This window comes from Notamacropus eugenii, chromosome 6, assembly GCF_028372415.1.
Source record: "Notamacropus eugenii isolate mMacEug1 chromosome 6, mMacEug1.pri_v2, whole genome shotgun sequence".
In the NCBI taxonomy this organism is placed as follows: Eukaryota; Metazoa; Chordata; class Mammalia; order Diprotodontia; family Macropodidae; genus Notamacropus; species Notamacropus eugenii.
In genome coordinates, this window is record NC_092877.1 from 68,484,146 (window position 1) to 68,509,236 (window position 25,091).

A 25,091-nucleotide genomic window follows, 5' to 3' on the forward strand; every position below is an offset into this window, starting at 1 on the left:
TCCCCCTTCACCACATCTTCCCACTCTGACATCCAGAGAAGGTGCCAACCGGCAGTGGCTGAGGGAGTTTTCCTTATTTGGGATTTTCTATATCAGTGAAATCATAGGGTTAGTCCCTATCCTGAATAAAAGGCAAATAGGCACACCCTTTAAAATATGGGAAAGTTAAGCTAGTGTCATCTTCCAATGCAGAGGGAAAAAGAGGGAATTTACCATTCTGTGTCAATCTTTTCTAAGTCCATTCTTATTTGCCTTTTGTGGTAAGTGCCACAGATAGTGTAGATGCATAAAAAAGTGCCAGATATGGAATACAACGACCTGAGTTCAAATCTTGACTCAGTTACTTTCAATCTGAGTGGCTTTGGGCATGTCATTTAACCTATCTTGGTATCAATTTCTTCATCTCTCAGTGAAAAGGTTAAGTTAGAACAGGGACTCTTAATCCTCTCTGTGTCATGGATCCCTCTAGCACGCTGGTGAAGCTTCACAGAATTATGGTTTTAAGTGCACAAAATAAGATACAGAGGAAACCAATTTTATTAAAATCATTATCAAAATATTAAGAAAAAAAGTTTAGTGACCTCAGGTTAAGAACACCTTATAGGAAATCTCCAAGGTCCCTTATACTCTAACTCCTTATGAAGAGGCAGGGTGGTATAGTAAGAAGGGTACAGAACTGGGAGTCAAGACAATTGGGTTTTAGAACTAGAGCCATCAGTAATTAAACAAGTCATCTGGAGCCAAGGGCATGCTGGAACCAGGTAAAACTGGATCCAGGGAGTTGGTTGTAAAATTTTCAGTGTGAGCCTCAGAAATCAGTAAATGCTACAAGTCAGGGCTTGATTTATTGTTTTGTTGATTGTCTAGACTTAAGAAAGTGATTGAGAAAAATGTTAATAATACAGGATAAATTTTAAAACATGTTGTATAGTACATCTCCCCCCAGAGAGCTGGTTGTTAAATATTTACCAGTACACAGATGTTTTGAGTAAATCATTCCACTTTTTAGGCCCGTAATGTCTAGGATTGAATTAGATAATCTCCAAGGTCCCTTTCATCTCTAACATTTCAAATCAAAAAACTTCTCCATCCTTTCTGAAAAACAAGTGTCCTAATAAATTCAAAGTTTTTTCATGGTCAGAGTTAAGTTTGCCCAGGTAAGAGGGAGATTTGTCATGACAGCAAGTGTTAGAACCTGGAGCCCTGATTCAATAATGATTTTACTCCAGTTGCTTTCCCTTTACTAATGTGTGCATGTGTGTATACACACATGTATATGTGTACACATGTATACACACATATATGTGCGTGTAGAAATGTGTGTGTTTGTATGTGTATGTACTTCCCCCCAGAAACATTTGCAACTCCACAGCTCCGCCCAGTGGAAGCCAGTCACTGAAAGATCAGACTGGAATTGTCTGTTTTCTCTCAATTTTATATTGTACTTCTGCAGCTAAATTCTAGCCACTTTCTAATTTCAGACGCTGCAAAATGCAATCAGTCACCCCAGTGGTTTCAAATGTTTTTCTCTGTGTAATAAAACTGTGTTAAAGTATCTTTAATTTAACTGTGATATATCTCACACATCTCTGGAACTTTCCTGTCCACAAATATATTACAAGAGCTAAAATATTCCCAGATACCTCAATCTTTAAGCAGGTCTTATATCTTTTTGTATTGGAAAGAGAAACATCTGTAGAAAAAACAAAAATATAATTGGACATTGACAAAGTCATTCACTGTTTGCTGCTTGAAAGATTAATATTTTATGAAATTAATTGTGGATTCCAAAAAGAGAGTCCTAGCTGGGGGGGTTGGGGGTAGAGGTGGGCATCTGGCTTTCTCTTCTTCACCAGGCAAGGCTTATTCAGCCTAAATGATCTTTGAGCTGTCTTCCAGCTCTAACTTTTTAAATTGTTGTCATCATCACCATCACCACCATCACCACCCACCACCATCATCACCACCACCACCATCATCATCATCACCACCACCATCATCATCATCACCACCACCATCATCACCCACCACCATCACCACCACCATCATCATCATCACCACCACCACCATCACCACCACCATCACCACCACCATCATCACCACCACCATCATCACCACCACCACCACCACCACCATCATCATCATCATCATCAATGTCTGCTCAAACACAACAAATACATACATTTGCCATGTCCAAAAGTGTTTGTCCCATTCTGCATCTTAGAATTAGGTATCATACTTCATTATTGATCCTCTGGAGTTGCCTCAAACAGATCTTTTAAGATAAGTTCATAGGATCATAGGTTTCAAGCTGGGAGAGACCTAATTGACCATCTGGTCTCATATCCCACCTCTATCAACCTACACTCACCCCCTCCCCCCATTGAAAAGAACAAGTTCTAGAGATGTTATGTGACTTATCCAGAACCACTCAGATGTGAGAGTATGAGGAGAAAGCCTAGGGCTCATTGTGGGGGTAAAACTATGAGATACTGTGAGGCTGCTTCTGGGGAGGCCTTTAGTAGGGGGCTGGGGTTAGGAGACTGGGTTAGGTGGAAAGAGCTAGCTTCCTGCTTTAACTAGCTTTTCTTGCTAACTAAGTACTCAATTCAGTTGTTTCTAGGCTACTTAAGGAGTATGAATGTCCTCTAAATTTCAGCACCTTGGAGCAAAGCCTGTTACAGCTTCAGTGAGCCCTTGATTCTAAAGCCATAAAGCTGTTTCCAAGAGACATACCCATGGGGGATGAACTCTTACCAGCCCCTAGACACAAAGATTTTAAGAGCTCTTCCCCTTAGATTGCAATTTTTAAAGTTTTTAAAAATAGGAAAGGGTTGGGCCACATGATCTTTAAGTTTAAGTTTCCTTTCAGTTCTAAAACCTATTGTCCTATAAAGTGCTGAGAGCCCTTGACACTGGCAATTCAAGGAGAGTCTGACTAACTATTTGTCAGGGGATGTTGTAGTTGCAATTCCTGGATTGGAAGGAAGGTTGGAAAAGACAAGCTCTAAAGGCTTACACCAAAGCTCTGTGATGCTCTGATTTCTGTTCTTATTAAATGTTTGCTGCGTGCCCAAGTAGGCCGTAGGATGATGGAATTTTGGCCACAACAACTCTCTGATAATTTGACATCGCTAACAATAGCAAGCTAACATTTAGGTAGTGACTTAAGATTTTCAAAGGGCTTTATAAATCTGATCTCATTTTGTCCTCACTGCCACCCCTTTACGTAGAGGCTGTTATCACCGCTTTGCAGCTGAAGGCACTGAGGCAGAGATTAAATGACTTGCTCAGAGTAACACAGCTGGTAAGCATCTGTGGCAGTATTTAAACTCAGGTATTCCTGTCTCCAGGTCCATAGCTCTATCCATTGTGCTATCTAGCTGTCTTTGTAATTTATATTAATTTATAAAATTGTGACTATCTCTGTGGGTAGATCTTGCAAAGAAGCATCTACACCGATGAAGTTATAGATCCTTGAAGTAGTCAAGAAATGTCACTATTTTAGAGGAAGACATGAAAGTATCACTTACAGTCCCTGCCCTCAAGATGTTTACAATATAGTCCAGGAGAAAAGACATATAAATGAATGAATAAACAACATAAGACAGTACCCAATCAAGTAACAAAATGCTACAGTACAAACTGTGAGAAGAATGGTTTAGAGACTACAGACATTATCCATAGGTGTGGGAGCAGACGTATAAGACTAACAGAAATTCCCTTTCATACATAGCTCTCATTAATGTGGGCTGTTATCCAAATCAAAAGCCTTGCAACACATCACGTGAAGAGAGCAATATTTGTTCCTCCAGTCACCCTTCTGAACATTGTTTTCTATCAAGAAGAAGGGGGAGTGGGAATCCTTCCTTTAAGAGTTAATCAATCTATTAACTTAATCAACAATTCAGTAGTGCCCACTGCAGGTCAAGTGCTGTGCAAGGTTCTGGGGATACCCTTTAAAGAGCTTACTACATTCCATCCAGGGAGATTGCATGTGCATATATAATTACATATGAATTAGCTATAAAATAAGGTTGATGTAATTTTTAAAGAGAGGGCTGGAGAGATCAGGAGAGGTTTCTTTTAGAACATTATTTCTATAGAAACATCATGGGTGAAAGCAACAAGGGATTCTCCAAGCTGACATGAGGAGCAAGTGCATTCCAAGGGTAGGATACAGACAATTTGAAGGGGCAGAGAGAAAGATGGAGTGGTGTATGTGGGGAAGAGTAAGAAGGTGAATGGGACTGGCTTATAGTGTAAGGGACGGTGAGTAATGCATAGCAAGTTTGGAAAGATAATTTGTAGCCAAGTTGTGAAGGCATTGGAAAGTCAAACATGAGTCTGTGTATGGTTCTAAAGGCAACAGGGATTTTCTTGAGTAGCGATAGGTGCTTCAGGAAAATTCCAGTAGCATCTTAGGGGAGGGGAGGAAGGAGATAGAGTAGAGGTAAGGGTTGGGGGGAGGAAGAGAGGGTTTTAAGTAAAGTGGCTATCATGAGAGTAGATGTGAGAGATGTTGTGGAGATAGAAACCACAAGATTTGGAGACTGATTGGATATTTGATATGTGAGGCTGTGGGCCTGGTGGCAAAAACATGGTACTGCCCTGGACAGAAATTGTTGTGTTCATCCTTCATTGCCAAAAAAGACCTTGCCATCAGAGAAATGATGACATGACTTACACTTGACTTTGTTTTAAGTGAGGGAGGGCTGTGCAAGGTCACCAGCCTCACTTTCTCCTCCTGAGCCATCTGGATCCAGTGACCAGATATTCATCAGGATGACTGGAGATGGCTCAGGATGTAGTGAGAGACCTTGGCCCCTTTAGACCAAGGTCTATTCAAGTACTCACTTTAGGTAATGAGGTAATGCCCATTCAATGAATGTCTGTTTAAGAAGTAGTCAGAGGATGGCACCTTTAATGAGGCAAAGACAAATAACTAAATCAGACTGAGAGGGAAACAGCAACAGTTACTAGTTTAGAAGAGAAGTAGACTGGTGGGAGTGGGTGACAGGGAGATAATCGATTCTGTTTTGAACAGATTATTTTTCAAAAAAAGTTTTTGAATAGTTTTGTGATGCCTATAGGACTTCCAGCTGGAAATTACCAATTCACAGTTGGAAATGCATGACTAGAGACTATGCTGGATAGATAAATATGGATGTCATCTTCCTAGAAGTTATTGGAAATGCTCTAGACATCATCTGGCCCTCTCCCATACTTTACAGAGTAAACTCAATCCAGGTCTCATGACAAATCCATGACAGAACTTGAAAAGGAATTTAGGTCTTTGAATCTAGATTCTAGTCCAGTACATTGAGTGCCTCAGACAATCCTTCTCTCTCCTGGTTGAAGAATTCATATCCTGGTTAGAGTCCCCCTGGCTTTGGCCTGCTGTTAGCCCTTCTGCTGCTCATCCCCAGGCAGAGTGGGAAAGCACTTGCCACACAGAATCATGGGGATTGGTTTCACCAGGTGGAGATTACCGGCCACCATCTGCTTTATCAGCATTTGGAATCCTGAATGCCCACTTTCCCTACAAAGCCACCAGCCTTTAAAGTACCTTTTTACAAGACACAAGGCAGACAGTACTTACAATTTAGGAGCTCCCTGGGAGGGAAGAAAAATAAGGAGGAAGGCCCCACCAGGTTAATGGCTCATACAGCAGAAATACAACTGTTCCTAGTCAAGGCAGGCACTGGGTTTTATGTCTGGCAATAAACTCAAAGAAGTATTTATGCTCAAGGGTGAACCTTTGCAGCATAACAGATGGTTCGAGGCATATGCCTAGATTTTGAATCCTGGCTTTGCTACTAACTATTCACATGATCTTGGGGCAGTCACTCTGTAGGCCTCAGTTTCCTTATCTATAAAATGAAGGGGTTAGACTGTATAATGCTTTACTCCACTCCACTCAGGTGCACTCCCTTGCTGACACCACCCATGGTCTAGCGGGAAGTGCCCCTTCTCATAAGATTGTAATAAATTCCTTTTTGCCTTCTACCTTGAGAAGCCTCTAAATTTAATTAAAGTGTCACTGTATTCCACACAGTTTGGGGGCTCATCCAGGATTATTCCCCTTCATGAGGGATCTCCCAGACTATTAAGAGGGACCAGGTGCCAACTGAGGTTTCCTTGGAGGTCCTTGAAATTGGTTTGCGAGCTCTGACTCCGATTGGGTAGCCATCAGAAAAAAACAAAAATAAAGAGACTCCAGAGGGAAGATAGGGCTGATTAATTCAGCCAAGAAGACCAACCAGAATATTGGTCACTTGAGTTGTGCACACACAACCCAGGCAAGTGAGATCTTCTGAGCTTTAGCAGAGAGCTCAGGCAAGATCAAGTGAGCACTCCTGGGTGACTGGCAGAGAAGGGGCTGGTTTTAAATTCCACCACCCCCTCTGAACTTCTCATAGCAAGATCAAGTGAGCTTTTTTGGAGGCAAGATCTCGTGAGCCATGGGAAGGGGACTATTAAAGGTGGCTGGTCCCAAAAATTCATTTCTGGACATTCTAGAGGATAGCCTCTTGGGAAATAGACTTAGAAATTGTGATGAAACACTAAGATATAAAGGGAAAGATAAGAAGAAGATGATTAAGTATTGTTGTTTTGTTTGGGCAGGGATCCTACTGGGAGGAAATCTTTCTGTATTCTGAACACTTGGCCAGTTTTTGAATGTGAAAAAGAAAAATATGGGAAAATGAACCTCAGGCAGTCTACAGGGAAAAGCTGAGTTTTGATTTGATGAGATCTCAAAGCTAAAATCTGTACTTTAGGTTTGAAATGGGTCATTGTATCTGATACTGGACAGTGTGTTTAAAATTGCAAGTTCACTTTGGAATTTCAGTGATTTCTTTTGGAGGCATTAACTCTCTCCAGATTCTGAAGGATAAAGTCAAGGAAGGTGAGTATGAGGTTCCTCAGGTACCTGCCTGGATTTTGTGTTAACCTAAGGAGAGCAGGTAGGATTTCAACTCTTTTTAGAACCTGAAATTCCCAAGGCAGAAGGATATGGTTGAGAAAGCAGTATCCAAGTGCGCGTGCCTAGACCATGTGTTCAGGGGAAGTTGCCCCCTTCCAGTCTGAGTTAATTGGGAAGGCTCCTGGTCTGGTGGACCTGGGGAGTGGAGGAGAGCTGGAAGATGGCTTTTCAGCTCTTTAAGGAAGTAGAGTGGAAAAAAAAAGATCATGGGAAGTTATAAATAAAGTTTTCTTTCAGTAGCAAAAGTAGTTGAAAAAAAAGAGGACTAAAATGTTTATCATTAGTGATTGCAAATCCAGGTTTGATATGATTTCAAGTTAAAATCTGTCTTGAAGCAATCTGTCTTGAACAAGCAGCATCTGAGAATGTTCTTCCTATCAGGATTAAGCAGAAAAGATATTGTTATTTGGCATTTAGGATTGTAAAGTGCCTAACATAAGGATGAGTATATGTTAGATGCAACATTAATCTAATGTAATTGTTATACAATTTCTAAATTTGAAGTTTTTATATATAGATTGGGGTTTTAAAAGGATATGACAGAAATGTGATAATTTGAAACTTATATTTGGTTATAAATAAGCAGTGAAAATGCTGATATTTGGTATATAATGACAGATTTAAGCTAGAATGGTATTCCAGTACAGACAGTTATAGATAAAATGGGGAGGAACTGGATAATCTGAGTAATGAGATTGAGAGACTTGGAAAGATGAATAAGGTTTGAATAGTTCTGGATGGGTCAGTTTCAGATGGTTTTAGTAAATATTTTAAGAAGACAAAAAAAATCATGTAACTTGATTTAATAGGTAATAGCTCAATCACATTTGAGATGACTCTATCTGATCAGGGTGATAGAGTATGCTCACGTGTGATAAGGAGATGAAATACTATGCAAGGTGATGTGGAAATGCATTCAACTGAATGAGTAATGAATCATTTAAGTTTTAAGTAAACTTAAGTAGTTTATATTAGGAATTGCATTGTTAAATTAATGATGAATTGGTTAAAAAAGCTGTTATGAATTCTATGTAAGAGTTTGTGTTGTAGAATTCCTAGAGAAAATGAGAATCCTTTTAAAAAAATACATATATTTTTTTTATATAGGTGTGATTTTTAAGCCTGTTCCATCTAAGGATGTATTAAGTATGTTAAGTTTATTTCTGCTGTTCAGAAGGAAGTTTTAACTAAAATTGGAGTTTTTTGCTATGAGGTAAGCATTTACAAAAGTATGTTTGTAAAAGGAAGCTTATGGGCAAATGCAAAAAGGCCTGGGTTTTAGATCTTGCAATTTTTGCCAGTTAGGTTCATGAGGGTTTTGTGATAAATTGTAAACTGTTCTTTGGAGAGGAAAATATTTGTTGTATGAAAAAATGTTTTGTAAAATCTCTTGTATGATTTTTGAAAGGCCTACCTACCAAATTTATATTTGTAAACTAATTTGTTAAATAACTTCAGGTTTTATGGGGGGGGGGGAGGAATTGGAAAATAAGGGATGAGATAAGGAAGACAAGGAATTTTATGGCTCCCAGAAGCTCTGTGATAAATTTTAAGACAGTCTTCTGTCCCCATCCCCCTTTCCTTTTGAAGTCCAGTCATTACAGAAGGACTTTTAAAGATCTAATCTGAACTGGTGATGCTCAGAGAAGAGATGTTACCTCTTTCTATTGTCAAAGGAGAGAAATGGCACCAACCCCACCCAGGGGCTGAAGAGTCTAAAATGAACACCTAACTGGTGTGGCCCTTCACATTGTTAAAGTTGTAATCTCCATGTAAAATGTAAACTGCATTTGGGTAAATATAATTGACTGAATTAATTACTGAAACTAAATCAGAGACATCTTTATTTTGGGAAAAAGAATTTCAGAGTAAGTTTCTTAGAGGCAGGTAACTTCTGGTAGTATTTTGCGTTTGTGGAAAAGTTAAATATTTCTGTTTTGATATGAATTCATTTCATGAACGTAAATTGAAGTGAGTATTTGAACTTACCATATGTGTAGCTCATTCTTTTAGATTGAGCAGGGTTAGAAAGGGATAGGGTAGTTTGGGAAACAGATGACACCACCCATGGTCTCACGAGAAGGGCCCCTTCTCATGAGATTGTACTAAATTCCTTTTGGCCTTCTACCTTGAGAAACCTTTAAGTTTAATTTGAGTAAAGGTCACTATATCCCACACAACAGGACTTCAGACAAGCTAGGATCATAAATTTAGAGAAGGAAGGGGACTTAGAGGTCATCAAGTCTCACCCTTTTATTTTATAGATGAAAAAAGTGAGGCAGAGAATTAAGTGACTTGCCCCATGGTCACAAGAGGATAAGGTTCTGAATTCTTGACTCCAAGTCAACTACATCATGTTCCCTCTCTCCTTGAGTCCAAACTCTTCATTTTACACTTTTATCTGGCCTCAGACCCTTCCTAGCTGTGTGATTGGACAAGTCACTTCACCTCTGTGTTAATTTCCTCATCTGTAAAATAAGGATAAATAATAGCACCTGCCTCCCAGGGTTGTTATAAGGATCAAGTGAGATAATCATTGTAAAGCACTTACCACAGAGTCTAGCACATAGTAGGTACAATATAAATATTAGCTATTATTATTTTTACAAAAGTGAAAATGCAGCCCAGAGAAGGACAGTGCACAAGGTCACAGCCTGTAAGTGGCAGGGTCAGCATTCACACTCTGGTCTTCCCATAGCCAGGATGGCATCCTCTTCTTATACCATTCTGCCATGTTTTGCCCCCAAAAGAAAGGTTTATCGAACTGTGACCTTTTTTCCTGATGAAGAGAAAACTGAGAGATTTGGTGGTAGTTTGTTTGTTTAACCAGGTTTATGATTCCATCCTCATGAGGAAGCAATGCAGAAGAACACTTTCTATGCAGTTACAGTCATAGAGAACTTCCCAGGGGCACTAACGGGTTAAGTAGCCTGGCCAGATTCACCCAGCCAGTGTATGTTAGAGGTTGCACAAGAACAAAAGAGAAAAAGAAAACTCAGTATAATCAGATCGCGTTTATCCTGATGTCCCCTCCCCCATCAGGGATTGTAATTTGCCTCTGTTCATATCCCTGGTGCTTCACACGGTACCTGGCATACAGCAAGCATTTAATAAGTGTTTATTGATGGCCACTTAGGCAGAGACTGGGAAAGAAGCTAAAAAGGTCCATGAACAGCCGAAACAGATGGCGTAAAGTCCATGCACAAACACTCATGTGGTTATATTCATTATTAGACAGCTCTCCTGGCCCTCAGATACAATGCTAACAAACATGGCTGTCTTGATTTTCCCAATCTAATAGTAGCTGAGAAGCAGCAGTTTGTGTGTTTGAGGGAATAGGCAAAAGCAAAGTTTCGCAAGGACAGAAGCAGAAACACAACAAGGGAGAGGGCCAAAAAGTAGATGCCAAAACTTCATCTGGGGTCATTTATTGTAGGGGCATTAATTCACATTGCCAACAGCCCCTGTTACTGTATCATAGACCACTACAACAGTGGTGGATAGCGTGTTGTATTAAAAATAACATTAGTGACTCCATTTTGTTTTCATCCACCATTTTGTGAAGCTAATTTTCAGCTGCTTGTAAGTCACCTGATTTTGGATAAATCACAAGATTACTCTCCCTCCCAAAGTGCTAACATAAAATGAAGACCAGGTACAAAATGTTGTCAGTTTAGAACAAGAAACAGAAGGACCAATCCAATTCTATCTTTGAACACTGACTCCATCTTGTGCCACCACCTGTATTCTCCTCCATTTTGTTGTTTTTCTGGTATTCATCCATTAGAAACTAGATTATATAAGTCATCTAGTGTTTCATGCATGCAGGTGGATATAATTAATGAGGCACCCCCTCCCAACTCTACCAAAATTTATTCTTTCCCCCTCCCAACTCGGAAGGCCCCTAAACTTTTCTCCAATTAGAAATTAGATTACCTAAATTTATATCCTGGTTAATTGTTTTTGTTCTGCATGATTACCATGGAAATATGTTTTACATGATTGCACATATATAACCTATATTTAGAAAGGGAGAAAGTGAGGGAAGGAGGGAGGAAACTTGGAACTCAAAACCTTTTTTTAAATGAATGTTAAAAATTGTCTTTACAAGCAATTGGGAAAAAATGCTACTAAAATTTTTGTTATAATTAGTTGGACTTTTTGGACTTATTTGATTAACTGTATGCAAAAAGGTATAAAATTCTGTTTTACTCTGTGTTGAGTCCTTGGACTAACTGAGGAGTCCATCAACTCATTCTTTTGGATGCCTGGACAACAAATCATCTATGCTCAGATTGTTTCATTAGTTATTATTAATTTCCCATTACAAAAGGTCACCTCATTTAAGGAATATTCTAAAACTACCCCTCTTCCCTCTCACCTCACAGTCTCCTGATCCCCTCCACCAAAAAGAAACACGGTATTTTGATTCCTAGAATTCTGTTTTTCCTTTTTATTTTCTTTTTGGTACTCCCTCCAAATTGTATGTTAACTGTATAGAAAAACTGAGGTTCTGGGTCCTTGGTTACCAAGAACCTTGGTCCCGTTTTGTTTCTGCAAACTCATGCAATGCTAAATAAATCATTGTCTGGTTGTATCTACTTGGTTTCCACATAACAAATGACCTTGACCAAGTTAAGCTTAAGTGTGAAATCTGCCTGGCCCCCCCCATGACCACTCCAAGCTCACATTTATACAAGGCTCCATGGTTTGCAGAGCTTTTTGAGAGCAGGACTCTTTCTTTTCTTTTGTTTATATCCCTAGTACTAATACAGTGCCTGGCACACAGTAAGTGCTTAATTCATTCAATTCATTGACTGATTGGTCTCCATCCGGAATTTCATCAACAGAGAGAACTCCTTATGTAGAACCTTTCTCCACCAATGATGCCTGGACAGTTCTCTATGACTCAGAAGCTGGGGGCCTAGAGTGCTAAGAAATTAAAATGATTTGCTCAGGGTAGAGAATCTAATATCTGCCCAAATCAGAACCTGAACTCAGATCTTCCCAACCACACAACTAACTGTCAAAGAACTGCCTATCTTGACACACATTTTCTAATTTCAGCCCTGCAACAATTCTATGCAGAAGGAAGTAGAACTAATATTATCCCCATCTCATAGATAAGGAAATAAAATCTCAGAAAGTAAGGTATGCTTAAGGTCATACAGCTAGTCTTACAAACTTGATAATAACAGCCAAACCAATTTTATTTCAGCCTTTTCTCCTCCAGGCTAAAGAACCATTGGCCTTTCTTCTTGAGGTGAAACATGGCAGAATGGAAAGAGTGCCAGACTCAGGAGCCCATGTTTTGAATTCTGATTATGTCACCTACGGCCTATGTGACCTAAGGCCAAATGGACCTGGCACATGGTAAGTGTTCAATAAATGTTTGTTGAGTGACTGACCGATTTGATCCAGTCTTGCGCTTGTTCCCCTAGTTTGGATTGCCTCTGGATTAAATTCTGCTTGGGATTTTCTGCTGAAGATGGCAAAGGTATATGTAACAATTTTGAGAAGATTTTCATCCAAAATGGTTAAAATAATTTTTTCCTAGATAAAAGGATAAAACCTCAGTTATCTAGAAGATTTCTAATTAAACAGAATAGCTCATTCCTTGGCAATAAATGAAGTGGTTAAGTACATAGATGTTAAGTATAGGAGTTATTGCTGTAAAAGAGTTAGTTTGTACCAGCTGCCTGTCTTTTGACTCTAGGGAAAAACCAAATCAGAGGCAACAAGCCAAAGTGAGATTGTGTGATAGAATTGTAATAAAAAAACCATGAATAAGGAGTCAGAAGATCTAGATTCATAGGCGGATCCACCAAGTGGCCAACCAGTCCAGTTTCCTTTCTATTATATGAGGAAACCAGGTCTTTGGGGAGCTGAGGACTTATTCAAGGTCTAAGCTTCAAAGATAGGGATAGAACCCAGGTCCTCTGGTTCGAGAAGCAGAGTTTTTCCCAGAGTTATTCTAAAGCCAGCTCATTCATACTGGCTCTCTCCAGCCAGTTGTTAAATTTCTGGGGTGAGCGTTTACATCTCCGAAATTGGTAAATGTTACAACTGGGACTTGATTTATTATTTTGTTGATTGCTTAGACTTAAGTGATGGAGAAAATGTTTCTAATGCAGTTTTAGATTTAAAAATGTGTCTAGCATACATTTTTGCAAACTTCAACACTCCCCACCCCAAAGCTGGTTGTTAAACATTTACTACCACACCCTAGATCACATCCCATTGTCCACCTTGGCTCTGCCACCTTTGTGGTCTTGGGAAAAATACTTCCCATCTATGGATTTATTTCCTTAAGTATAAAATGGGCAAATTGAACTGGATCTCAAAGCCCTTTACCATCTCTAACATTCCTTGATTCTATGCTTAGAATACAACTGTGGATCTGTCCTTCGAAATAGAGTAGGGAAAATTCAAGAATCATTAATCTGGCTCTAGATTAGGGTAAAGGTGAGTAGCCCTAAGGGAAAAAAAAAACCACATGGCATAAAAGAAATGCAGAACTCATTTGTTCTTCCAGGGGCAGGTGTTAGACATGGTGAGTCATATTTATATATTTGCAAAAAGCATGAGAAAATCAGATGAAGTCCATATGAGCTCAGAACAGATACAAAAGAAATGAGAGTGGAAAAAGTGCAGCCTCCATGGCTCCTTCTTTCAGGGACTGCTGCCTCCTGGAACCTCATTGCTAGGAAGTGGGGATGTGAAGGAAAAAAGGTAAACAGTTGCTAGCTCTGTCAGCATTTCACAGCGCAGGCAGATGTACTCACACTCCCTACAAAGGGGGCCTCTGCTCCAGAGCAAGCCTCCATCGTCTTCTCCATCTCATATCCGTCAGATGCTATAAAACAAATGAGTTTACCTACACATTTTAAAAACTGCATTAAAGTAAGACCACAGGACCTCCCAGTTGTCCCCAGGATCCCCCCAGGCCTGAGGTGGCAGACGGGCCAAACACTCCTTAAAAGCCTCCTTTATGCTGATTATTGACTCGCCAGTGTAGGTCTAACAGAATGGGAGGCATTCACAGGAGTGGACACAGCAAGGACTTTGTTCCTCCCAGACTTGATGAACCCGGGGGATCTGGGTCCCAGCCATCATTTACAGGATTCTTCTGCATCTCTTGGCATCCCACACCATGGGATGACTGTCAGGAAAAGCTGCCAACGGGTGGCTAAACCTAGTTTCATAAACTTGGAGCCACTGAATGATGGGGATCATGCTGAACACTGCATGTGATTATGCCCTCCCAGATCATTGGACCTTAGGTGACCTATGGAGGTAGAGGGCAGGGCACAAAATCTCCATGTGATTTCAAGGGCACCAGGAATGTCTTACCCCTGGAATGAAAAACAAAGCAAAACAACTACTTGATTATTTTCAACTTCTTTAATAGGACACAGAGCCTTTCTTCCTAACACATAGAGTGTCCAAAATTGGAATGAAATACCTTGAGAAGCAGTGAGTTTCTCATCACAGGAGGTATTCAAATACAGTGAGAATGAACAGTATTGTAGAGAGAATTCCTGTTCAGGTGCATGTCTTCTGAGCTTCCCTTAGCACTCTGAGATTCAGTTATTCCTACCACAAAAATTGTAGAATTGTAAGATTTTAACGCTAAAGACACCCTTATCATTTACTGAGGCACCAAGAGCTCACAGAACTTACATTTCTGTAACTCTGTAAATTTTACAAAGTCCCTTCCTCCCAACAACTCTGAGAGGTAGACAGTACAAGCACTATGACCTCCATTTTACCGATGAGAACCCAAGTTAGCTTCCCTTACACACCTGGAACTTGCAAACAGTTATTTTGACTAGAAAGCCAACAATTGGGTTCCAACACTACATCAGGCTTAAGATGCAAACATTCCTCTAAGAAATTACTCACTGACTGACATTACCATTCAAATATGGGTAATTGATCTCAGATCCTTTCCCAAAGAACGCTGGAGTGGGAGTCAGAAGACCTGAGTTTGAATTCTGACTATTTTCCTTGCCACATGCACGACCTCAAATAAGTCACTTAACTTCTCTGGGCCTCAGTTTCCTAATCTGTAAAATGAAGGATTTGGATCAGATACCTCCTTTGGTCCCTTCCAATCATAAATCTCAGGTTCCATACTATTGAAAGACAGGGGATTTCCATCTGATCCCAATTAATGTAATAACATTACATTACATACAGCCTGATTAATTCAATTAATCAAAGGTATAAACCTTAATCAGTTTGGAATGTGTCGATGCTTTCATTATTGGATGAAGAAAGATGATCGAACAGTCTCGCAGTGGGTACACATCTTCATGAGTTCATGTGCATCCAGGCTAATGTCATGACCCTGGGCAAGTCACTTAACCTTGTTTGCCTCAGTTTCCTCATTTGTGAAATGAGCTGGAGAAGGAAATGGCAAACGACTCCAGTATCTTTGGTAAGAAAACCCCAAAGTGAGGTAACAAAGAGGCAGACATGACTGAAATGACTCAACAACAACATAAACCACATGGAAAACAGCTCATGACTGTTTGAAAGAGTCAGCTGCACCTCTGGATCTTTGTATGGCACAATGAGCAAATTTGAAATCCTGCGTTCCAGCAACAAATGGTTGACTACAGGGGTAGAAAAATCCTGAAAAGAAACTGCCTCTGGGGGAGGAAGAGCGCCCTAGACCCTTCCCACTGCCATGACCAGTTAATGACTGTGAAATGTCAACGGTTGAAAGATATGGGGTTGCCATTGAAGTTGGTGGCAGCACCTCCAGAATGACAGTGACAGATGTCACCATCCACAGTGGGACCAAGAAAACTGTTGAGGACAAACTAGACCCTTTCAGCTGTATTTAAAACCATGAATTTGTCTTCTTACATTGAGTTTGTTTTTTAAGTTTATATTAGATTTAACAAGAGTAACAAAATGGTCCTGTTTTTGTCCCTTTCTGACCTTTTTAAAATTTTAAATTTTCTTCTGTGTACTTTTATGCTTTTTTTGGCACCCTCCCTCACTAATTCCTCACCCTTCCTTACCCAAATAGAAACCTCCCTTTGTGACAAATGTGTATGGTCAAGCAAAAATCAACACAGTAACCATGTCTGAAAATCGGTGTCTTTCACTGGTGTCTTTAGTTCATCTCCTTTGTGCCAAGATGTGGGAGGCACACTTCCTCAGCAGCCTTCTGACTGCCTGGCCTTGCTGAAGCACAACTCCTGCCATCTACAGAATAAAGGGGCCTCTCAGACTTCAGCAAGCCAAGCAAGTTCCTACTTCATGCTCAGTACCTCTCTAGGCTCTTGAATCAGTCTCACTGGCTGGCTAGAGTCCAAGCTACCTCTGTCCCAACAGGAAGGCTCAAAGGATGTGTACTTACATAGGTTAAAAAAAATTACATTCAAGTTGCTTTGCAACTGGCAGTAAGCCCATGAGGAGAGAGGTGATTTAAAGAAACAAGCTGTTAAAAAAAACGAACAGAAAAGCCACTTTGCCCCTTTTAATGGATAGTTCTTTGCACACTGTTTCCTTTCAAGGTGACCTGAAGTCGAATCATTGAAAAGTCTGAGCCTGTAACTGAGAGAAGGAAGTTTCCTGCAAGCCTTCTGGCCCATATCCTCCTAGCAATCCACTCCCAGCCTGTTTTGGCAGAGACTTGTGGCCTAAACACTTGTGCTTTTTGGTTTTAAAAGTCACTTCAGTCCTATTTGTTGTCTTTAGAAGGATCAGTCTCTCGAGCTCAAGGAGAGAAACTCTTCTTTGATTGACGCCATTGACTGGGATCTCTCTGGTGTTACCCACCACCTCAGTAATAAAGGGCTCAGTTTCATAGCATCATAAAACTGTAGAGCTGCAAGGGACCTGAGGCAACAGTAATCCTGTATAATCTGACTGGGATTTTCCAGTTTTTCACATACAGCCTCTCATTTCTTCCTCACAACAGCCCCTAGAGGAATATAGGGCATGTGTCTTTATGACCTTCATTTTATAGGTGAGGAAACTGGGGCCCAAGGAAGTAACCTGTCTGGTCCAAGGTCACAGAGATAGTAAATCGCTAAGCAGAGGCTTGAGCTCAGTCCCCTTAAACTCCTGGGTGTCGAAAGACCTTAGAGATGATCCACTCCAACCCCTTTTCCACCCCCTCACTTCCACCATTTTACAGATAAAGAAATAGCAGTGTTATGGAGTAGATAGTGTGGAAGAATGAGATTTAAATCTGGCTTCAGACATTTACTAGCTGTGTGATACAAGTCATTTAATCTCTCTGGGTCTTGATTTCCTCATCTGTAAAATAGGAGTGTCAGGTCCTTTGTAGCACAACATTTATAATCCTCTGAAACCAAAAGTAGGACCTGAAAATTGGGAGCCACCCCTCTTGGGATCTGCTAACTTCTCAGATAACAAAGGAATGTAAATGGAGGCTGAGATTTGGACTGAATTGTTTGGAGTGTGCAGAGAAATCATTGGTTCTTTGTGAACTAATATCTATGGGATAATATGTTGAGAGTTAGAAAGGGCTCTTCTCAGAGGTTAGGTCCAACTTCTCCATTTTACAGTTGAAAAAATTTTTGAAGGCTTGTGGAGAGAAGTGATTTGCCCAAGAATATATAAGTTACAAGCTGGGATTTGAACTCAGATCCTTTGATTCCAAATCCAACATTTTCCCACTCTACTATACTGCCCTATCTAGATACAGTAGAGGGTCCTTGAAGCGACAGACCAGAACCTTGCTTTCCTATGTGCCCCAAAGTGCCTAGTACAGGGGTGGGGAACCTGCAGCCTTGAGCCTTTTATGAAGGGGATTTGTTCTCTGAAGTTTGGATTCAATCAAAGGGCTGCACTTGAAGACCTAGAGGGCCATATGTGGCCTTGAGACTACAAGTCCCCCACTCATGATCTAGTGAAAAGCCTGGTCCTCAAGCAATAGCTTCACAGAACCATTGAACCTTTGAAGTAGATGGGACTTTAGAGGTCAATTAGTCAATCATCCCACTCTCATTCCACTCTCTGGGGTAGGAATTCCCTCTACAATTTACCTTCTCTGTTTTTGTTGTTGAGTTGTTTCAGCTTATAGAGAGTCAAATAACCTGCTTGAGTACCTTTACTATGGGGAGCTCACTACTTTACAAGGCAGCCTATTTCATTGTTAGACGCAAGATTTAAATCTTATGTTGGGCTAAAACATTTTTCCTTGTAACTCCAACACACCATCTGTAGGTCTGCCATTCAGAACCCTGCATAGCCTTTGAAATTTTCTTTCTCTAAAATCTCCTTTTCTCCAGGCTAATCACCTTCACTTTCTTCAGTGTTTGCTGAATGAGTGGTAAAACAATTCTTTTCTTTTTTCAATTGAACACTTACTAATAACAGCTAACATTTATAGAGTACCTACTATGTGTCATTTATAGAGTACCTACTATGTGTCATTTATAGAGCACCTATTATGTGTCATTTATAGAGCACCTACTATGTGTCATTTATAGAGCACCTACTATGTGTCAGGTGCTGTGCTAAATGTTTTACATTATTATCTCACTTGATCCTCATAACAACCCTGGGAGGTAGATGCTACTATTATTACCATTTTACAGATAAAGAAACTGAGGCTTACTACCATGGGGAGGGGAGAAAGATGCTGTTATTATCACTGTTTTACAGATGAGGAAACTGAGGCAGAGAAAAGTTAAATAACTAGCCCAAGGTCACACAATCTGAGGCTGGATTTGAATTCAGGACCTCCCAATTCCAGGTCCAGTTTTCTATTAATTGGACCATTTACATGCTGCCTCCAAAAGTTTATATTTACACAGAAACAATAGATATAACCTAAGATCTGATTAAGGCTTAGTCTTAATCATAATTCCTGTATGAATCTGGGTGAGTCACTTAATGTCAAGAAGCTTCAGCTTCCTCATCTGTAAAATGAGCCTAATGACATCTGCAGCACCAACCACCAGAATTGTCATTAAGACCAAATGAGATAACCTCTGTCAAACTCTCTGTACAACCTAAGCAATATGTAGACGTATCAGGTATTATTGTTACTGCTGGTGGTGGTTCCCATTCTGTAAGAGTGGGATGTGATAGCAACCACCTCCCTAAGAGTCAGTATGACCTGTGGGATAGGAACCCAGCATCTAGAGACAGGAAATTCTGTGTTCAAACCTGGCCTCTGACATATACTAACTAGACAGGTGTGACCATCAATAGACCATTGAATTTCTTTAATGCCCTCAAGCAATGAAGACTTTAAGGTACAGAGATCTTGGCAATCTACCACACTGGGAGGGTTCCAAACATCAATGAAATCATAGGTTCTGACAAAACGAAAATGATGAAGCTTCCTGCCCCCAAATTATCTCCCCCACTCACCTTTGAAAGGGCCTGAAATTCCATTAGTAGAGATTCATTTCCTTGGGGATTCAGCTTTGCTCTCCAAGACTTACTTTTTAAATGCCAGTCTCTCCGGGAGGATAACATTAGGCTATTACCACTAGCAGTCAATAGAATGATTTGTTTTTAGCATCATTTATTTTTAAAATTGCTTTTGGGGGCTTAAAATGTAGGTAGAAAAGAGAATGTCTTAGAAACCAGGTTCAGTGTCGTTGTTATACTGTGGGAGAGGCAGTGTGATGGAATGCACGGGAGTTGTCTTAGAGTTTGAGTCTGAGTTCTGTGTGACCCTGGGGAAAATCCCTTCCCTCCTCAACTTTAGCTACCTCATTCATAAAATGGGGATAATAATTCTTATCCTACTTTCTTCTCATAGGGTTGTCAAGTCACTTAAAATTGGTTTTACTCATCTATAAAATAAAGATGATAATGGTACCTACCTGCCAGGGAGAACAAATGAAATAATGTGGGTAAAGTGCTTGGCAAGTCTTGCCATTCTATGTGAATATCAGCTATCGTTCATATTAATAAACTAAAACACTTTTTGAAGGAGAAGTAATACTTTAAGATCACTAAGGTAGTGAGTTAATATATAGATGTGGTCCAGCATAAGTTTTTCTTGAATAGTGAGAACCTAGGAGGGTGTGGAGTTGCTATTTACTTATGTCTCATCAGGCATTTCATCTGGCTTCCTTACTTGACCGCTGATACTGGCTTCCTTTTGCTCATTTCCATATGTGCAGTGCATGTGTGTGTGTGTGTGTGTGTGTGTGTGTGTGTGTGTGTGTGTATGTATGTATGTGTTTGTCACCTAGTAAAGATGTCTTTCATGCGTTTCTCTCTCTTATCTTCTTGGAAATGAATCATGGCTACTCTGGGACCTACTGGCTACTCAAGGGAACCAGTTCATACTTTCCATTAAAATGGCAGGACACTGATTCTCCGACATGGACTTCTGAAGCCATCCCTTTATTGCTGGAACACATAGGACCGTAGCCCAATCTCTAGGCACTCATTCATTCAACATAGCCTATACAGAGCATCGCAAAATACAGACCTTGTTAGAAAAGCTAATCCAAGAACTATGGAATAATGTTTAATATATCTCAGTGTCCCTATAGCGCTTCTAAGATTTGAAAATAAGCCGTAAAACTACATTTGGGCCTCAAGCCCCTGAGCTTACCCTGCAATCTCACGTAAAGTTTATCTCTTTGAACTATAAACTCATAAAGGGAGTGTTTCCTTCCCAACATACCAAAAGATAAAAACAAACAAAACCCAGTAGGTGAAATATTCATTTGGTAACAGGGAAGTAGTTTATTCATTCTGAGTACAGACAAGGACTTAAAAGACACTGCACCCTATAGGAAGGAGGAATCCTTCTCCAGCAGTCAGAGGTCTCTGAAATAGAAAACCTAAAAGAGAAAAAAAAAAGTCAGCATCATTCATTTACTATTTAACTCACTTAACTGCTCTTTTGAGTCTCACAGCAACACTCAGTGGTGATTAGGTTTCTGGCTTACAATGCCTACATTTCCTCTTCTGAGCACTGTTTGGAGAGGTAGTGTGGGACAGTGAGTAGCTCAGGGAACCAGGGTGAGGAAGGACCCTCTGATTCTGAAATTCTGTGACTAGGGTCTGGGAGTTCTGGTTTCATGAGGCTTCCTTTCTGAACTTCAATTTCTTTATCAGAGGAAAGAATTTTCTCATCAGTAAAACAAAGGGAAAAGACTAGATTCCAATCCCTAGTCCTTACAGGCTCTCCAGTTTAGGTGAATGCAACAGTTCCAGAATAGGATAATCTATTCAGATCTGTTACCTGGTCATCAAAATTTCCACACAAGAGTGAGGGTAATTGAAAGAGCTGGGCTGAGTCAAAATGTCTGCATTATAGTCTCAAATTGTGTAGTGCAATAGAGCGTGCACCGCATCTGGAGCTGGAGGACTTAGGGTTCAAATCTAGTTTCTGTTATTTGGTCTCTTTTCCCATATCTGGAATGTTCTTCCTCATTCATCTTGGCCTCCAGGCTTCTTCCAAGTCTCAGCTCCTCTCTTACCTTCAGCAGGAGAACTTTCCTATTCTCTCCTTTCCCAGCCCCAACTGCTAGTGCCTTAGCTTGGAGGTTACCTTCCAATTACTTTGCCCATGAATTTTCTCTCAAGTTGTCTCCCCCATTTGAATATGAACTCCTACAGAGCAAGGATTGTGGATTTTTTTTTAAATAATAATGAAAGCTAGCATTTTATAGAGCATTCTAAGGTTTGCAAAGTGCATCTTTTCTCATGTCATCTCATTTTGGTCCTCACAAGAACCCTAGGAGGTAAGGACTATTATTTTTTTCAATTTTCTAGATAAGAAACTCGAGACTTAGAGAAATTAAGAAATTTATCATCTAATAAGTATCTGAAACTAAATTTGAACTCAGTTTTCCTGATTCCACATCCACCCAGATGCCCAGCATTTAGTGTTTTACACATCGCAAGCATTTAATAAATCCTTGTTGCTTGAATATTAATTTGGGCCTAGTTAATAATCATCTGGGTCTCAGTTTTCTCATCTGTAAAATGAAGATAGTGGATTAGTCAGCCTCTAAGGTGATTTTGTAGCCCTAAACCTACGATTCTTTGATCCTTCACTGGCCACCTGTGAGATACTGTGGAAACCTGCCTTAATCTCTTCACCCATCAAATAGATTGAGGGACACTTGCCTCACTTACCTGGCTTGGGTTGTTGTAAGGATTAAGAGAGAGAAGTTTTAAGAAAGCATTCTGCAAAGCATAAAGCATTCCTGTTATTCTATATCCTGAGAGACAAAAGCTTTACCTGTAGGGCTTGGTCCTCAGCCCAGAAAGATGCCAATGATAAAAGAACAGATCTTTTGCAAGGGCTCCCAACAGTATTCTTTTGCCATTCTCATGGCCTCCTCCTCCTTTTGGGTTGATTTCACTGGAGGTGGGGCAGTGGGCTTGACTTTTCCAGCCTTCTTAGTAGACCTTTTGCCTATCTGGGCTTCCTGGGAGTCTTTTTGGGGTGGTCCCTCGGACCTGGGCCCTAGTTTTGAAGGCCTAGGAGCTTCAGACTGCTGGCTGGAGAGGTGAGTATCCTTCAGGCTGGAAGCCTCCTGCTTGAGCTGTGCCTCAGGTCCAGCTGCCTGGCACATTGTGGGCCTCAGCACTGGGGCTGCCAGGCAGGGCTCACTCAGCTTCCTCAAGCCCAGCACCACCTGGCTCCAGTAGAGAGTTGGATTACTGACGAAGGCCCCACACAGCCCAGGCTTCCCACTGTACTCACACCAGGAGGCTCGGCCCTGATTCCTGCACTCGAGCCTCAGGTGGATTTCACCCTGATTGCTGACCCGCATCGTACAAGCATCTTTGCCCTTTGTTTGAAAGTGAATCTCTTCCCCAGGATTGATTTTCTTCTGCCTTGGGGTCTGTCCCAAAGCTCCAAGACAACACACCACCACTAGCAGAAGGCAGGTCCAAGATGGCATGGTGAGGCTCTGACTCCAACACAGACTGTCTGCAACTCAGCCCCAAGCAGTGAAGGAACCAGAAAGTCAGGCCAGCCCCAACTTAAAGGGAGGCTGGACAAAGACCTCTTTCTCCTTCTTGGTGGGCTGAATCTTCCATGAAAAACCCAACTGTGTCTGCAGTACTAAGTCTGAGAGAGTGTCAAATAGCCAACTGTGCTCCCTCCCTGGAAGGAGGAGAGACACTTTTCTAAGTATATCCAGAATGGTGTAAGTCAGCAGTGCCTATGTGTTTATAAAACACACACACACACACACGCACACACACACTAGCTATATCAATATTGGGATGAAAGGGATGGAATGCTTTCCCCTTCTGAGTTACTTTTAGCCTTTTTTCTTTGGCCCAGTTGGCCTCTGGGTCCTAGATATCTAAAATCAGGTATACACATCCCAGAAGGCACACAAGATGATCAGTGGGGTATGTAAGAAAGAGAATAAAATTGATAGCACAGTGGTTAGCCTGCCTCTACTATTGTCCTTTCTCCATTGTTGGCTGTGCTGGACAATCAGCCATAGGGCCTCCTGTCCACCCTCCACCATAGCAGCCACAGCACACTGCATGTGTTCTGACCCAGTTTCCCAACTCAAGCAGGATATGTGAGCTCTTTGCTGCCCGCCAGGGCTCTCCTTTTGTGTCCTCCAAGGAGAATAAAGGAGGCTCCCTCTAGCCCAAGAGTCATTGCAGCAAAGAGAACCAGAGAAGAGTAGGGGGTAGCAGCTCCTGCCGCCAGTGGACCTGGGGTTCAAGCAGCCAAATCAGAGATTCCATGATGCTATATGTCCAGCTGTTTCGAGATGAGCCAGGAGTCTGTCAAAGCAGCCTTGATTTATTCTGGACCTTGGCATTTCTTCTGGTAGTTCTGGTAAAAATCAATTTGAATTCATCCAGGAATTATTTAGAGAATATTTATTGAAGCTGGGCACAGTGGAGGGTGCTGCTAGAATGGAAAGTCATACAATCCATTTGTACCACATCTTTGTCGCTGTCATCTACCAATCTCCAGGTTATTGTTGATCCTTCTCTCCACTTAACATCCTTAAGAGTGCCAATATTTATACTGATGTTTCTCCTGGCAACTTGACCACACAATTCCTCCATTTTCATGATCTCCTTCCATATCCATGCTTAGCCTCACACTGGCGTGGTCATACTTCAGATCTCAAAAGAGTAGGAACTTTGAAATTCCATTCTCTCATCAGATACCTTCCCATGACTCCCCCTTCCTTCCTTCCTTCCTTCCTTCCTTCCTTCCTTCCTTCCTTCCTTCCTTCCTTCCTATTTTTCTTCCTCTTCTCTCTCTCCCTCTCATAGAATTTTAGATGCAGAGCTGAAGGGGTATTAGAGGCCACCTAATCCAATTTCCATATTTTCCAGATGAGAAAACAGGGCCCCAGAAAAATTAAGCCACTCTCCCATAGCCAGGAGGTAATATGCGACAGAATTAGAAATCAAACCCAGGTCCTCTGATTTCAAATGGCTCACTATTTTGATTGTACAATGTTTCCTCCAGCTCACACTAAATCATATCTCATTCAGATTAAATTTACTGCTCTAGTCTAGTCCATCTTTTTCTCCCCTACTCTCTCTCCTCTTCTGCCTTCCATTGTGGTCAGATGCAGGCTTGGCCCCATGACCTTCTATCTTAATGCCACTACCCTAGAATCTCCACAGTCTATTCCATGCCCACACTCTTACCCTGCCCCCAACTTTCTACCCTTTCAAATTTCCTAATCCTCATTCCTAAGCAACCTTCACCATGCAATTTTTCTGCTCCCACTTCCAGGATAGTGAACAGCACTAAAGAAAAGATCTTAAAAACCAGCTAATCTTACCCACTCCAGGTTTATGGTCCATAATTTTGGGCTTTCCTAGGTGTTGGACAACCCTACTCCTGTCCATTCTTATCATTCTTCACCTAACCTCCCCACAATTGTTGTTCCATATTTGTCCTCTTTCTTCAGTCCCCCCGCCCCTGCCAACTGCACTCCTTATCCCCAGATTTATAGCAGATGATTTAGCTTCTTACATCACTGAGATTAAGAGCATCTCTTAGGAGCCCCCCTCGCTCTTCTCCTTCCTTCCTCTAAGTGTTTTGACTTCATCATCCACTCTTTCCATTTTCTTTTACTCTGGGCTAGACATTGAGCCAAGCAACTACTCTGGAGAAACTTATATT

At 40.9% G+C, this 25,091-nt stretch overlaps 1 protein-coding gene across 1 annotated transcript; it reads right to left on the reverse strand.

Moving 5' to 3' along the window:
- Nucleotides 1-20,671: 20,671 nt before the first annotated feature.
- On the reverse strand, nt 20,672-22,942 carry FGFBP2 (fibroblast growth factor binding protein 2). The gene is made up of 2 exons (XM_072618638.1): nt 22,203-22,942; nt 20,672-20,793 (listed from the first exon to the last, which is right to left on the reverse strand). Exon 1 carries the CDS (start codon nt 22,870-22,872, stop codon nt 22,219-22,221), a length of 654 nt encoding a protein of 217 aa, XP_072474739.1. The 5' UTR covers nt 22,873-22,942; the 3' UTR covers nt 20,672-20,793; nt 22,203-22,218.
- Between the last annotated feature and the right edge of the window lie 2,149 nt (nt 22,943-25,091).

Bases quoted from the DNA above. Each gene is read 5' to 3' on its own strand.
- FGFBP2 (XM_072618638.1), bottom strand. From the start codon at position 22,872: ATGCCATCTTGGACCTGCCTTCTGCTAGTGGTGGTGTGTTGTCTTGGA.